The sequence below is a fragment of the Lepisma saccharinum genome, chromosome 14 (assembly GCF_977018435.1).
Source record: "Lepisma saccharinum chromosome 14, izLepSacc3.1, whole genome shotgun sequence".
Lineage (NCBI taxonomy): Eukaryota > Metazoa > Arthropoda > Insecta > Zygentoma > Lepismatidae > Lepisma > Lepisma saccharinum.
The window spans coordinates 48,950,447-48,967,794 of NC_139242.1; the positions used below are offsets into that span (position 1 = coordinate 48,950,447).

The 17,348-nt window shown below is 37.2% G+C and overlaps 1 protein-coding gene across 1 annotated transcript in view; it reads right to left on the bottom strand.

Moving 5' to 3' along the window:
- The window catches only part of LOC145998862 (LIM/homeobox protein Lhx9-like), a 186,906-nt gene extending 171,553 nt beyond the window's left edge, over positions 1 to 15,353 (bottom strand). Inside the window, exon 1 of the mRNA XM_083135541.1 lies at positions 14,595 to 15,353. Coding sequence (XP_082991667.1) covers positions 14,595 to 14,639 — 45 coding nt within the window. The 5' untranslated portion in view covers positions 14,640 to 15,353. The remainder of the gene's footprint in view (positions 1 to 14,594) is intronic.
- Positions 15,354 to 17,348: the final 1,995 nt, after the last annotated feature.

Consider the following 17,348-nt stretch of genomic DNA (forward strand, 5'->3'; position numbering starts at 1 on the left):
ATAATACTAATTATCATCGCTAAGATTTATGTTATACTATACTAATTATTTTAAACTAATAAAAGTTAACAAATTTCATTTCAACATTATTGTTATTATTAAAATATGTTTGTGGAGACTCACTATATGAGTGAATATCTATAGAGTGGCCACAAGTAAAAGAACCTTCGGCAAAAAGTGTGTGTGCAACGTCCCTTTCTTCATCTCAACACGGGCCATAAGGAAGCATGCTCAACTCTGCCCCCCGCCCCCCTTCACGCGGGAGTGCGGTGCACAGGAGTTGCGGGTCTGCGCAGGCATTTTGCTTGTGGTTCCACTATAGCACTACTGTTTCCATTATTACTTAACGTTTTACACAATTAGTGTATTGAAATGCACAGTTATTCTATTTTGTTACTAACTTTTACACAGAGTTAAGGGGAAATTTTAGTCATAAAGATACTTTTTGAAAGGTTATTCTTTATAGATAGAATATGAAAACATAACTTGGCTTCTGTATGTATTCTACACTCAATATTTTTGATCTAACACAGTTTTCACTTTTGTTAATATGTTCAAATACTAATAGAACTTGATTTTTAATGTTAAGAATAAAAATAAAAAGCTTTTTTGCAACTTGAAATGAACTATGCCAAATTCCAGGGCCCTCCACAAAGGATTATACTGGCTGTAGATTCAGGCGCCAGTCCCTTAGTATGTACAAATTCAGTCAACGGTGTTCTATGTAGAAGAGAAGTTGACGAATGATTGTCTTTAGAAAAGAACAACCCTTACACCCCTTCGAACTTGAGACCGAGAACAAGTCTCGACACCATCCCTCCTCTTGGGTAGGGGTGCAGCGGGTAAATACACCTGAGACATGGTGTTTCGTCAAGGATTCGTGTACAGTTGTGGATAATGATTTCAGTGAGATTTTTACAAAAAAATGTAGATATATCCAATAATCGCCAATTGTATTCGGTGGAGGGACTTTAAACTGTAGGTTCAGTCCCGATTAGGTGCATCAAATGGACTTCAAAAGCAAACTCAAACAAACTTATCGCCAATATTCTCTCTGTACATAAACGCCACCGCCGTAGACAACACTGCGCAAAACTCGCAGCGTGTAAGGCGCGCTTTATGCGTACCTTCGATGGAAATTGCTTCTCAGAATCGTACAGGATGGCCATGTTGAGTTTATGGTAACCATATTAGCTTTGTGCATTAGAGCACCTTGAACTTTTTTTCACAATCGGAGCATGCGTTTTCCCTTAGCGTGCGAGCGAAAATAATAATATAATAAAAAAAATCGAAATTTCCAAGACAAGGCATTGTTTTTGTTTGCGACCATGCGACAAAAAAAAAAACAACGAGCGTTATTGACGTAATTTAAGTAAGTTTCTGCCCCCCACCCCCTCCTCGACCTTTGTGTTCTTCCGTTACATGTATCTCCTGCGTAACCATGTTTACACAGCGACAGTGTTCCCACGCAGAATGACTTCAAGACCGGTTCGCAACGTTTTATTTTTCCAGAACGAGCAGATCTCAATCCACACATTCCATAATAAATAGGTTTTTTTTTTGTTTTGTTTTTCATGCGTAGCATATACGTATGAAGAACGGAATTTACTTTAGAGCGCCGGTGTTTTGATCCCAAATACCTGTTGTTTTGTTTATTATCCCATAGGCAGCTCAATGTAAGGGTGTCCGCATTATTTTTTCCGGGTGGCGGGGCAACCAAGATACCCCCAAAATACCATCAGTTTGAAGATATTGTTTTCCTGCAACGATCTTTACTAATCTCTCTTGTAATATTCAATCGCTTACAGCAATTAACGCAAATTATTGGGACTGAAATGAAATTATGTGCGAAATATATAACTTTGGGTGCGTTTTCCAGGATGGGGTAGTGCCCCCTACCCCTCTCTGGACGCCCATGGCTCAATGTAAAGTCTTGCTGCATTTTCGGTAAGGGTGTCTCTGCCAGTCAAGAATGTAACGAAAAAAGTCAAGAAATCAGCAGGTATGTCAAAGTCTAATATCTACTACAGTCGCTCTTCCCCCTCCACGCAATCCCGTTTCCTCGCACGCGTTCATTAGTCGAGTCCTCTGGAGTCACTACTTACGCAGAGACTTCTTTTCGTTCGTTTGCTCCAGAGATTCCCGAGAGTATAAAACTCGCTGACCCGTAACAAATAAATGTCAAAGTACGAATCTAAGCGACAATCATATTGTTTTGATTATAATTAATTGATTTTGCAATGTACACTGACATAATTATTTCCAATCATATTTACACTCTGTAACGGGGTAAACCGTAATTACCTTGCATGAGCTATTGCGTGTGAAGAACCTCAATACTTTGCACAAGATAAGATTTTTATGCGCTACTACCGCACAACTCACAACACAAGAGTTAATGAAGAAAATAATATCTTGTTAATGATTGCCCGATTGCTAACAATAATTACTCTAACTTTTATCTCATCAGTTCTTAAAGTTTATTGTTGCTACTAGCGCCATGTTGTTATTATTATTCAAATCGTGTGAATTGAAATTGTGCCTGTACGGGTAACAGTCATAATGTCACATTGTATCTAGCTGCTATCTAATTACTATGCAGTCACTCTTGACAACACTTATTCATTTTTATGAATAATTAAATTGTAGTAATGCACTGAAGAAAGTAATACTTTCAAGACACAAAGTAAATAGTAAATTTCTAATTTAACACATATATAGCTTGAAAAGCGGAATTACAACTGCGATTTTAGCTTCATTTTAAATAACCTGAACAAGGGAAAATGAAGAAGGTGTTTTCAATTACTTTGAATAAGAAATTTCAAAGTAAATGTCAACATTATTAGTAATGAATAAACTTAGAAAACAGAACAACAACAAACACAACACAATTTTGTATTTTGCATCTTCCTCTTGTTCCAATCTACTGTTTTTGTAGTCAAATACATATACATTGTGAAGTCTGATTCTTATTATTGTTCGTGCCATCTATCGGGAAAAACTATTCGTAACTATAAAATGCATGACGGAATACAAAATTTAAATTTTGAATTACGGATTAACATGTGGGTAACCGTTACCCACCCTTAGACATTCAAAATACCTATGCGTTCTTGAAATTGTGGATAACACCATAAATTAAACGGGTAGTGTCTCATAGGAGATGCAGTTAAGTGCCAGTGTGAGATTTCAGCTTCAATTTTGTTATATTTAATGCAACCTTACAATCTGTGTGTGGAAGTATATTTACATCGTTCCAATACACAGAGATTATGATAACTTATCTGAGGTCACTTAACTACATATATACAGAACTACAGAAATAATGAATGTTTTTGCCAACATTTTTGATAATGTGATTTATGATTATGTATACTTGTCAACTCAAATAAAAAATATCTGCTTGTCAGTTTGGTTTTATGAAAAGCAAATCTACTGTAATGTACTTAACCCGTTCACAGATTACGTCTGAAGCTATCGGTAAAAGAAGTCCAGTTGATATTGTGAATGTTGACTTAAGCAAAGCATTTGACAGGGTCAACCATAAGCTGCTACAACAGAAATTATTTTAGCGAAATTTTCCAATTTAAAAATTGAAGGCTCACTCTCCGAGGTTGGGAATATTTCTAGTGGTGTGCTTCATCTGAGTCCGTTATTATTCCTAGCGTTTAAGAACCATATTGTGAAGTTATGGAATTTTAGTAAAAATCTTGTATGCTGACGATACTAACTTGTTCCGATGGCGTATTGGTAACGTTGTAGCCTTGTAACAAAGGAGATCTCGGGTTCCATACCCGGTGGAGACACATTGCACAGTGGTACAGCTACCACTTTAAAACTGTAGGTCCAATCCTAATTAGTCTATATGTGCATGAAGTGGACTTATAACAAAAATTCAAACAGAAGTAAAATCTCTTAACGATAGCATGTGACGAGCACAATAGTTACAATGTTGTGTTGTGTTATGATGAGTTTGTAATGTGAATTTATGAACGTGCGTATTCAAAATGAAACAAATGACTATCGAATATACGTAGGTAGTAAACAGTTTGTAAAAAGTTATGTACCATGTCTAAGTTATGAATACAGAAATATTATTATTGAAATCTAGTTTTGTGTTGATAAAATATATAGGTTTCAATAATTTTGGACAGATGCGATGGATGAAATTCAATACCGAGCGGAAATAAATGACATTCATTAACTCCAATAAAACTGAAGCTCTTACTCAATCATGAAAATGTTTTCTTTTTAACAATCATACACTATAATTGGTATTTTAATTGAAAAGTGGACAAAATATTTAAACTATCAGCAGGCCGGTCTTAGGATTGGCGGAGTCCGATCCCCCTTGTACCCCTAGTTTTGGAGATACAGGGAGTATATATTTTCTCTAACCAGATGCATCTCTTGCATTTCTGGGTATGTTTTCAAAATAAAGCTAGACGCCATTTCACAATTCTAACTTCAAAAGTTGACAGTATCACTAATTATATTGTTCTAACTTGATAGAGTTCTTCTTGAGTAAAGCCCCTATCACACGGAACTGGATTTCTAGTTGGAATGCCCTAGTTGGCGATGAACTGACTTTCTGGGTAGTAATCATGGCCGCCTGGCTGACTGCTTGACTGGTTTTGAGGAATAGGACGTCTTCTAATTGCTGCTAACTTCTTCGACTAGATTCTGTGGAACAGCCAATCAGAGCAAAGTTTGGCCATGTGAAGATATTCTGTGAGTTTGTAAAGTATCCTTTTTTTGTCTGTGGCTTCCGAGTGCATACAACACGAAAGGCATGTTTACAATTGAAAAAGCTAAAATATTCTTCCATACGTGTATAGTAAACGTTGTAAAGTATGTATTTAATCAACGCCATTCTCTTGTACCTGAAACCATTTAATACGAAGCGATATTTTTCTCGGTTGAATAGTTATCGTATTTTAAAAGTGTGAAGTGATACGTTGTTTACATCTCGCGCGGCCGCCATTATGGGAACGAAAGACTATCGTCAAGTACGGTGTAACAAGTACCGTGTGAGGCGAAAACTAGCAAATGGGTAGCCAGTCCAGCGTCAACTAGAGCGTTCCTACTAGAAATCCAGTTCCGTGTGATAGGGGCTTAAGGCGTGACTGGATAAATAGCAACTATAATTCCTCTTTTTGGAACAATCTGAAATAAAATTTCTATTCGTACTAAAATATTCCATGCTTTTGCAATACCAGTATCTATGGTTTATACAAGTTATTTTTAAACGTATGATTATTACTGAAAGACAAATTTCTGATGTTAAATTTTAGGTGTTTCCTCCGTTCAACCGGTTTTGAGAGAAAAATAAAATATTTTGGTCATTTCCCAAAATTTACTCCCTTGTTTATATCTAATTATAACCAATGATTAAAGGAAATGTGTTTTTTGTAACAATTGTGTCCCAGATTATTTTTATGATGGCATGATAATGTTTTCATGTTTGGTCCTGGCAAATAAACCCTCCAGTTCTTAATTTTCCAAAGTAACGCAAGTATTCTTTTCCATATTTCTGGGGTTGTGTCCCCCCCTCCTTCTTGATTCTCCCTGTGGGCTCACATGGTTACACAATTCAAGGTCCGACAATTAGCAACTGAATATTTTTGTTTGTTTCTATGTGAAGGAAAATTCCCTCAGCACCCTAAACACAGATCCTAAAATGTGTCAACTGACACAAATATGTTGACTCCCGTGACACATTAAAGTACATAAACTGCATCAAAATAATTAAAGTGAACTTTTGTCAGCTGCTGATCCGCATGTTGCACTAAAACGCATCGTCTGAGATCAGACACGATTATTACAAAGAAACCAAAATTCCACGTTTAAGTGTGTCGATTGATGTACCGAAAATGCATCAACCTTGATTTGATGTATTTCAAGTTCTATGTGTGTCTCAATAATGGCATCTACAAATGTTCCTCATTTCAGAGAACCACAGTGATATTTTAAATTATGAACAATTCGGATCAATTTAGATTATTGTGTTAGAAACTGTAAAACAGCTTCCCGTGACAGCAAATCAATATATATATATATATATATATATATATATATATATATATATATATATATATATTAACCCTTAGCTCGACAGCCCTTTGCCTACCTTTTGATTGTCAGTCTCCCTCCCACAATCCTGCCTAGAGTAGTGGAGATCTTCACCCTTCACCCGGCAATGGGGTGACGTGGGGTGAGCACGTCGAATCCCAGCCGTTATAGGAAATTTGCGAGACCGGGTTACGCTACTCACTCGTAGCTCCCCAATTCCCTCGCGATGGTGGGTTGCCACCGGTTCTATACACAGGCCGAGAACCCAGACACTGAACCCAGGCAGACTCGAACCCATGTCTTTCCGAAGTCGGAGTCCAAAGCACGGCGCCTTAGATCGCATAGCCACGGAGGAGGACACAAATTGTACTCGTATTACAAGAGTACAATAAAAATTGTAGGGCAAACTGTATACAGCACAAATTTACATGACGATACGTATATACAAGTATATGTAAAAATTTGTGTTGAGCATTTAGAATATCAAACAAGTTTTCGAAATATCAGACATTTCTGGGGAAAAAAATTGTACTTAGATAGGCCTAGGATTCAGCTGTCACAATACGACAAACTTAATTTGATTTTGTAATCAACAGTTAATCGATAAACAAGTAGAACCTAAATTAGTCTCTTTAAAAAAGTTCAACGTATCGTTCATTTTCCTAAGATTCTGCACAGAAACTCCCTTCTTTGTGATCGGAATCGGTGCAATATCGAAAAAAATATTTACTAGATATCGCTATTTTCGTATCAAAAATATTGTTACTGAACGCAAAAAAAGAACTAGTGAAAAAAATATACAACTTCGTTACTTGAAGGCGTCACTGATAGTCCAGTGGTTAGAGTAATCGCCTTGCAATCAATAGCGATCCGGATTCCATTGAAGTGAAGATTTTCCATGGTTCCGTCAAGACAAAATTACCGTGACCAACCGTAGTATTAAAAACAATAATTCGAATGGGACAAAGTTAGGAATAATACGCGTAAAAATTAACCCGCCGCGGTGCACAAAAGGAAACAATATCACATCTATTTTTAGTGTGATCCTTGTTAGAAATTTAGGAGAAATGATGTATCCGGGCTTGATAAGAAACTATGTTAATTTCCCGATAGTTACACACGCCTTATTTTTCTATCTTACAAAAGTACAGCGCAGTCAATGAAGGCCTAAAAAATGAGCCTAACTCGAAACAAATTCGGGGAAAGCTTAGTTTCTGGATATTATATGACTTTGCAAAAATATATGAACTGTAAATATAACGGAGAAGAGCTCTTGACGGATGTAACAAATTATAATTGTTTTAAAATTGCATTTAGATGTCACTAGAGAAACGTAAATGCACCGTTAAAAAAATGTGTAACGTTAAAAATTGGCCAAAAAAGCTCTAAAGTAAAGAGCTACGTCTAAAGAGTGAAGAGGAGTTTACATTGCCCCATCTATGGATGCATAAAATGTGGTCGGTGACTAATTCATAAATTTACTTCCTGTATAAAGAATACTATATTATTTTGCCACACTCTTGTGCTCAAGAATCCGACTCCATATTCACAGGAAATTTCTTATTTTATGCAGTGCTGAAAGTTACGTTTAGTTTATGTTTTAAAATAAAATAAATTTTCTGCCTTGCTCAGCATATTCAGTTTTTCATATAATATGAGAGATATTTCGGAAAAAAATATGCTTTACAGATGCTACGAGAACAATTTTGAAATTTAGTGAATATTTAAGTGCATATTTGGAGCTTTTGGGAGCACCTGTTACCATAATTATATAAAACATATGAATTTGATTTCCAACAATAAACAAATTCTCAAGTCGAGATTCAAGTGAGCTGAAGCCCTTTGAATTGCATTTTTCTGAAATTTTGTGGATTTCAAAGCTAAGAGTTAGGTATCGTTAGATACTAATTTACTCATACAATTGTAAATATATTATCATTGCATATAATCAAAGGAAACTGTATTATGAAACGAATAACGAATTTTTAAAGATAATAGTATATTGAGGGAAAATTTTTAGGATCGTGAATCTGACAGTAGTAATGACGCTTACTGGTTAAATTTCAACAATAACTTACATTTGTTGCAAGAACAAAAAATAAAAGAAGATAACGGAAGTGTATGCAATCTGAACCATTTGAAATTCTCAATGCCATTCAAAATAAATTTCCAAAGCATTAACGAAATGAATTTGACATAAGTTAAAATACAAAACAAATATTGTCTTTTCTGTGCAACGAAACCTTAGAAATATAATGGGAATACATTCGCATAACAAAAGTTGTATTGCAAGGGGAATGCACAGTAAATTTCCACCTTTCTACGGAGCGAATTTGCACAATGTAGCAGAGTGGAGTACCTCGGAAATTTAGCTGTTTGCGTATAGCACTGTGAAACTATATGTTTTGTTTCAGAATTCCGCCAGTGCTTACATTTAACCAAAATATCGTTATTTTTTTTCATGTTACATCGATCGGTCTTAATAATGAAAGCCAAAAAATTGACCTAACTCCAAACAATTTTGGGGAAATCTGAGTTTTTGCTGACGTTTAGATCACATTGATTACCCGCTACTCCCCGTTAAAAATTCATAATTTCACGTTCTCGGAAATTCGCTCATAAATAGATTCCGAACTGACACGTGGTTTTCAGCCAACACTTTTATTTTTGTTTTGTTCCTAAAAGAACGGTAGACAAGACGGTTTCTACATATACTCTACGTATTGTATGGGACGTAACACATTTACTTTCAAAATCTGAAAATATCAATTTTCGTGATGTCTACGTTAATTTTAAGTTTAGTACAATTTTTGACCGGCGAAATTGGGGGAAAATGTTCCAAATGAAAATTGTGGATATCTTTAAAACGATATAGTGCTCTATAATTTTATGTTCTTCCATGTGCGGGAAAGTCAGAAAAATTCCATCGATCAGCAAGAGTCAAGTCGCTAGAACAGCTCGGGTCTCTGCAAGCGATCGGTCCTGGGGTCATTTATTTTCTGAACCATTCATCCTTAGCTCTTGTTGCCGTGCTTCATTTTTAATATATTTACACTACTTTTGCACTGCTTCCTAAAGTAGGACACAAATATAAATCACTATCATTTTACTATAATATTTATTAAATATTAAATACTCTAAATTCTGGTGGACAGAATTGTATATTATTCTTTACCGCACAAATGTACGGAAACGTCTACCGCCATAGGCTTTATTTGCCTGTATTACGTCTATAGAATATACCATTTTGTAACCCTATACCTTTCAAAATCCTAAATCGCCGACCTCCGTGATTAGCACAGCGCAGGGTCTCGGGTTCGAATCCCGGTCTGGAATTGGGTGTTCATTATCAATTTCATCATATCATCGCTCATCCTAATCCTCGCAATTAGCCAAAAGTGGAAGAAAAGCGAAGTAAAATAAACCAAATGAATCGAAACTCTATACCTTGTTCCATGGTGTATGTTCTCTCAATAACTTCTACGAATGTTGTGCGCCGTATTTAATAATACCGGTTGTACCAGAAGTCTTTCCCTGATTACGAACTTTATTCATATCCGCTATATGCAATGTAGAGATGCGAAAGTGGTGCCAAAATGTTGGAAAACTAACCAAGTTTTTTTGTTGCATGTTTGAGTAACGTGGCTGTAGTGTAGCAGTGCCAGTGCCCAGAAAACCGGAAATGTTCACAAATCAGGAAAAAGCTCAGCATGTCCTCTGGTATCACGAGACCCGGTCACCAATAACAGTGCAGAGGAACTTTCGAATGTACAGAATTCTTTCGTCTAGAATATCTGCCATCAATAAGTTGGTATTTAAATAATGGAATTTATCTTCATTCCCAAATCCTGTCGAGTCCAAGAAACATTGTATGGAAAGATGCCACCCGATGTCAAGAGCATTAATTCCGAATTCCTTGGCACTGACACTGCTACACTACAGCCACATTACTCGAACCTGCAACAAATAAACTTGGTTAGTTTTCCACCATTTTGGCACCACTTTCACATCTCTACCTTGCATATAGCGGATATGAATAGAGTTTGTAATCAGGGAAAGACTTCTGGGACATCCGGTATAATATACTTGTCGAACTCAAAATGTTAACAAAAATGTACATTTTTTCGAACATCCCAATTGTACACAAACACCAACAATTTCCTGTGAAACTGAAACAAATCGTTAATTGACATTGTAACAGATACTAGAATGAATTGTTTTTAAAGGTTGCATGTTCGGAAACGCAATACTGTCTTTGAGTTGTTTATAGATTTAAATGAAATGACGTATATCGTACATGGATTACCCAAATACATTATGCGCGTGAAGCGTTTCAGAACATAAAACACTTGATTTCTGCGTACTCAACTATAATGTGCCATAATTTATTGCAATTATAAATATTAATTAGGTAATACAATGTGATTATTTTGAGTGTGCGGTAATTGCACTTGAAAACTTTCTTCAGCGGTATTAATTACATACAGTGAATGAAATGAATAATTATTTAATGTATATTTTATCTAAAGTGTGTAATTATGATGTTCCGAGTGAGAGTGATTACAAGCTATGCACATCGAGTAAACACACACTTACGCACAAGTCCCTCGTATACTTTAAAGCGCCATGTTTCTTCCTCGTTTAGTAATTGTTATATAGCTGTTCCGTGGATGATTCTATGAGTAGAAAAAGTCTCAGGCAGGTATAGAAGGAATCAAGTGTGTCAATGAATGGGTACAAAGCTGCTGTCCTTGCCTCGATATAACAACTTGAGTTCACATTATGTTTGAGTGGTAGGCTATGCAGTAAAACTTGAATCTATATAGAGACTGATTGCAAATATGCGTGTGTGTGTGTTTAAAAATAATAAAAGTCAGGCCCTTTCTTTTAAAAGAAGAAAACTTTCTGGAAAAATACGAAGAACCTAAACTGGCCGCCTCGATGACTCAGTCGAATTTCGATCTCGTCATCGAATGTTCTGGCTTCGAATCCCGGCCTGGACATGAATGTTCCTTTGTGTGTTCCTTCATCACTTTCATTTTATCATCATTCTTCCTTTGTATATCGTAATTAGACTAGACAAGCAGAAAAGCGACGTTAAAATAAGATTTTTTTTAAAATGCCCCTTTCCTTCTCTCCCCTGCACGGAATAAATTTCTACATTTGCTCTGTTGCAAGTTTTGCAAATCACAAATATGTATAAAATTTAAAATAATATCTTGCGCTAGTTATTTTATACATCGCGAATTGAGAGCGGTTTATTAATCTTTGCCTTTTTATTGTTATAAATAGGTAGCGGAAGTTGATGAAATGTCATCTTTTTTCTGACATCTCGGACACGATGCCCATTAAATATACACAATATTACACTTCGTCTAGAACCCAAAAAAGATAATTTTAAAGTGCAATTTTTTGCCAATTTTCGGGTTTAGGTCATTTTCCCCGATTTTCGGCGTTTTCTCGACATTTTTCGCTATATTCGGTGTATTGTTTCGTCATATTTTATCGCTTCTTTCATTTTGGTAATATTCTTGAGTCTTTTCACCAAGATGAACATAGGCCTATATAGATCTCGCCTGATTGCAATTTACAAGCACAGATGCGGGAAATTAGTGCATTTTACACCAATTCATTCAGTGTAGCTATACGACTTTTTCATTAAATTGTTTAAAAATTATTCGGTTGTTTCCATTGGAAATGCTCATTGCATATTTTGATTGAATGTGCATGTGGTATCATTTGGTGCCTTTTTTTAAAAAACAAGATTGAATTTTGTTTAATTTCCTTTTCATCTCAATTTTTAACCTGAAACTAACAAATTTAATGGTCATTTTTTACGTCATTTTTTTTCCATTTTCTTACCTATATTTTTTTGGTCATCAACTTCCTCTCCCTAGTTATAAATGTAAAATATCGATTTTTATATTCAATATTATAGTAGTAATAAATATAATGATAGTTGTTTTTTAGTTTTCCTTGCGAAGCATGATTTTATTTTCTCTTTTTGTCTAATGGCAATACATGATGAGATGAGAGGACACACACACATACCCACTCCCAAACTGGGACTCGGGTGTATCAAAATATTCACTGTATACGTACATCTCAAACGCGTGTTTCAGCCGACACCCGATCTTGCCACTGAAGGTTCCAGGTTCGAGTCTTGACCTTTATGGGTGCTCCCTTCATAACTTGCATTCAATCATCATTCATCCCCGTCGTCGTTTTTAGCGTTCAGAGACTGGGAGAAACACAAAATAAGAAAATTCAATGCCAATATTTTTGGCTCATTTTGCACCACTTCTGTGCAACTGTTCTGTTCAATTCTCTTCATAATAACTCCTAATGAGGGAAAGAAATGAAGGCGCCAAATAATAACTCGGCATAAATTATCAGCAAATATCTTAATACATAATAAATATCTTACGTTGCTGAATAGTTAGAGAAGGTGATTTTTTCTCGAAACTACGAATCGTGATATAGCATAGCATAGATTCTTCTTGTTTTTTCGTGATTGTAACAGCGGATATTAAAATATATTAAGAGTTAGTTGTTTTGATTGAATTGGTGTTTTAAGTTCACTTTATGCACAGTAAGGCTAATTGGGACTGGACCTACAGTTTAAAGTAGGATCCGAACCACTATGTGTCTCCACTGGGTATCGAACCTGGAACCCCTTGATTACAAGGCAGGAGTTAGTTGTATTTCAGTCCAACTGAACAGAGTAGCTAGCTCACAACTGGACTGCGACCACAATTTTTTTTTTTAACATGGCTTATGTGGTCAGAGATAACGTAACATTCCTCATTTTAATATGTTTCAGATATTCCCTACAGACATTAACAAGAAGCTTGTCAATCTTGTTTATTGAATATATGTCTCAAAATAATGTTAAAGTAGTGGCTCTGGATGAATACGGTATGAATGTGTTTTATCTATGTTAAAGAATTTTATCAGGTGCTGTGGAATTCTTTTTGTACATGCTTGCAATTCTTATACATTATGGTAGGAATGTTGCGACACGGTATATCTCAGAAAGCCTAGCTGCTCATCAACAACTTTTTAATACATCAGAAATTAAAGACTGTATTCTTTTTGTGATAAAAGAACGATCAAGTAGTTCGAAATAATAAAGTTCAATTATGTTGTTTTGTTGAATTTGCTACCTAAAATCTTATATCTGGCCATTGAGAAATTATTGTCTAGAGCAGGCACAATATAGTATATACCTATTATTGAATGTGAAGCCATGCAAAAGTTACATACAAGTACTGCCCCCTGTCCACAGATATGAAATTCAAAACTGGAAAATTGAACGTGAGAACACATTTTCATATTTGAAGTTTGGCTTCGAAAAGAAATATTTGTATTCAGGCACTTAGCCAGAGGTTGAGCTCTGGGGCTGAACCTCTCCTGAAATCTTACAAATGTTTCGTTGAAAATAGTGTATAGTGGTAATTAATTTTACTTCCGTAATATACTGAGAAATTCTTCTTCAGGGCTTCTACCCCCCTCCCAATTTTTCGCCTTCAGATGGCGGCTGCTGATAAGGGATGAACCCCCCCCTTTCCAAAATGAGATTCTGGCTACGGGCCTGTTTGTATGTATTATTGAAGTAATTCAGTGCAGTAATTTTGTTTTAAATTCAACCACATGTTCGACTTTCAAAAGAAAGATTACAGCAAAAGCTCTCAAATAAAATAAAAAAAATGAAGTTTCCGAAACAATATTCTGAATAAGGGGGGTTTAAGATTAATGCAATTTTATTCGATTCTAAATTACATGACCGGAATATATTAGGAAGGAGCATAATATATAATTAATGGCTGTTGATGTGCAGAGGAAGAAAAATTCCATGCTTGTCAGCGAGCACAGAATACATCGCCAAAGCTGGTTAATAACATTACCTTATATGTATGGAAGATGGCCCTTGTACATTTTTCAGTACAGGCTTCAAATATGTAAATGAAGTCAATCTATGACGTTTATGTGGTTTGCAGATTTTTAAAAGGTCTATGATGACGCCATGTACGTGTATATCGATTTCAAATGCATATTTCTTACAGAACCGGTCATAGACAGTGTAATCTATCTGCCGTCCAGAATTTTGTTCGAATTACACCATTTAATAAGCTAATGTTTACTAAATAGGCTATATGTACCGGTACGTAAATAACGAGATGCACTTCTATGTAGCCTTTAGGGTTGAATGTCTAAGAAGGAACTGCCTAAATTCACTATGAAAAAGTATATCTACGAAGTAAGTGGTAGTAATACGTATGTCCTGAAGTCTATAACTTAGATACATATGGGTTTTAGTCAACTTGATCTCCGGAACTAAGACATTTGATCTGTGGTCTACCTTCATTAGTGCGAATTGTTCTATTAATATTTATATCGATATCTCGAGAACTATAGGCACTGGAAAGGTAAAACTAGAAGCAAAAGGATATGTGCATATCTAGATTGTATCATTTCGTTAATGATTTGTTTCTTAGTAAGATATATAAATATTGTCTTACCCAATGCATCCCGGGTGAGTCCGGTCTTTCCTCATAGATTCCCATGGGAAAGCAGACGTCAGATTTTCCTGTTGTTCACATACGGCTCAATCATACGAATAATCACACACACTACTTTGACCAGAAGTAGCAGATGACCGCACCGCCAGCAAGCTGAAGAGTGCCGAGATGTTCCCGGCGGCGTCAGTCAGTGTAAAAGCACATGGTCTTCCGCAGGTCCGCCCGCGCAGTTGATGGAGATGCAACCGCTATACTTAGCCGACAGCGTTCGGCACTTTTCGCGGTTACTAGAAACCAATTTGGGCGACTATTTTTCTTATTGGTCTCCCGTGATCCTGCTGTAGTAACGTCTGACGATTTTCTTGTTGGTTTTTGTACTGGCGAGTCACTTTGAACACATGTCTTGAGAACAATGTACAGAAACGGGTAACGCAAGCAGTACGTCAATTCACTTTCGTTTTGTTTTTTTGTTTTTAATACATGTGTACACTGCAAACGAAAAAAGACCGGAGCACAAATATCCACCTTCACTCAAAAAAATTCAGTTTGACCTTTTTTTCCCGTTTTTTTTTTTCGAAAAAAATTCACTTCACTTGTTTCTTGGGTTCTCCGTGATTTACGTCGGAAAACTTGCCTTCTTGCTTCACTTTGAACGATCTTGGAAGAAACCGCGCGCGCGCACAGTGACGATCACACACACGCACACATTCTTTGGCCCGAGAGGCGACGTTACGAACAGCCAACCACCGCAGTCCTTGTCGTCGGCTAGGCAACGGAACAAGTCTGGCTGAAGCGCAAAGCATGGGAGGGGAAAAGCAACACCAGCGCCTCCGACGGCGCACCGAGGAACTTCCAGCGGACGGGGTGAAAGCAATAATGCCTGGTGTTTCATTTGGGATCTTGACAGCCGCTGTCAAGTACTAAGCAGAGGGGGTGAGGGCTTGGGGCGGTTTTGGAATGGGGTGGGTCATCGAGTTGGAAAAAAAGTCATGGGGGAGAAGGCGCGCATTGAGCACAATGTTTAGAAATATACCAGGAGGTTTGGTTTTGTGTTTGCCGGACCCCTGACCTGTGTTTCCTAGTGTCATTTTTCCACTCCCTCCCTCAAGGGACAGAACACCTGTAGATAGTCAGTTGTATACTTCGCACCCATGCGGCAAGCACCGTGCACCTCTATTCTAAAGAGGGACAAGGGTCAGTTGAGGGGTGCGGGGTAAGCGCTTGACCATAGCTGAAGGGTTTTTTGTGGGGGGGGGGCTAAAGAGCGAAGAGCAGACAGTGGCGCCACTCATCTTCCAAACTGACATGAGACATTTTGTGCACAATGGACACATCTTGCAAGCCCTCCATAGCCGTTATACAGAAAACGTTTATCTCTCCAGCTATTATTTGGGTCCCACAATGCAAAGCGAATGAGATTTTATCGGTGACAAAGCCCTGCTGAAACTTCCAAATGTTTCCTTCTCCCCTTTCCAACTTTTGATGCCTTGATGAACTTTCAAACAGTCCAGGCTTCTTGTCGAGCAAAGAGCACGTGTCAAAGAAACCTGCTGTCTGTTCATGCCAAATAAGAGGTGTCAGCACCGTCCCGTGAAATTGGAAGCGATTGTTTATTCATAATCTGCTTCCTTTTGGAGTTCATTTGTAGTGTGGTCTGCGTAGACAGTGGCGTGCTCAAGATTTCGAAAAGGGCGTGCAATAATTATTTTATGAAGCCACATTTTTCTTCTCATTATTCCCTGAAACTTTTCTCACTAGGAGCCATCCCTCTTATATATTTCACAAACGTCCAATTTATGATCATTCTGGCGCTAAATGTGCCTTTACACGCGTTGAAATCGACCATACATCTTCCCAAATAGAAAATTATGTATGAACAAATTAGTAAGAGAATGCAATATATTTTGTAAATGCATCAATGCCGGCCTACGTGGCAGAGTTGTTAGGGCAGCACGCTCCGACGCCAGGGGTCCTGAGTTCGAATTTCGGCCTAAGCATGGGTGTTATTTGCGATCACAGGCGTAACTTGGCGGGGGCAAGGGGGGCAACTCCAAAATTTTCAGATTTATTAAAATTTACAAGTTACGGGATGTGATGAGCAAAATAATAAACAGTAATATTTGTCATTTCGCAAACGTCATAGTTATTTAGCATATTCATGTATGCTGTTTTTATTGGTTGGAAAATTTTTCGAGTCTCTTCCCCCCAACTTAATCCCCAGATCTGATTCTGCTCCCTCAAAATTAGGCCCAGTTTTATTCTGCCCCCCTCAAAATGAGGCCCAAGTTGAATTCTTCTCCCTCAAAACTAGGCCCAGTTTTATTCTGTCCCTCAAAATTATGCCGTTTTATTCTGCCCCCCTAAAAATTAGACCCACTTCGATTCTGCCCCCCTCAAAATTAGGCCGTTTGATTCTGCCCCCCTCAAAATTAGGTCCAAGTTGAATCCTTCTCCCTCAAAATTAGCTCCAGTTTGATTCTGCCCCGCTCAAAATTAGGCCGTTTCATTATGCCCCCCTCAAAATTAGGCCCAGTTTGATTCTGCCCCCCTCAAAATTAGGGCCAAGTTGAATTCTTCTCCCTCAAAATTAGGCGCAGTTTGATTCTGCCCCCCTCAAAATTAGGCCGTTTGATTCTGCCCCCCTCAAAATTAGGACCAAGTTGAATTATTCTCCCTCAAAATTAGGCCTAGTTTGATTCTGCCCCCCTCAAAATTAGGCCGTTTGATTCTGCTCCCCTCAAAATTAGGCTGTTT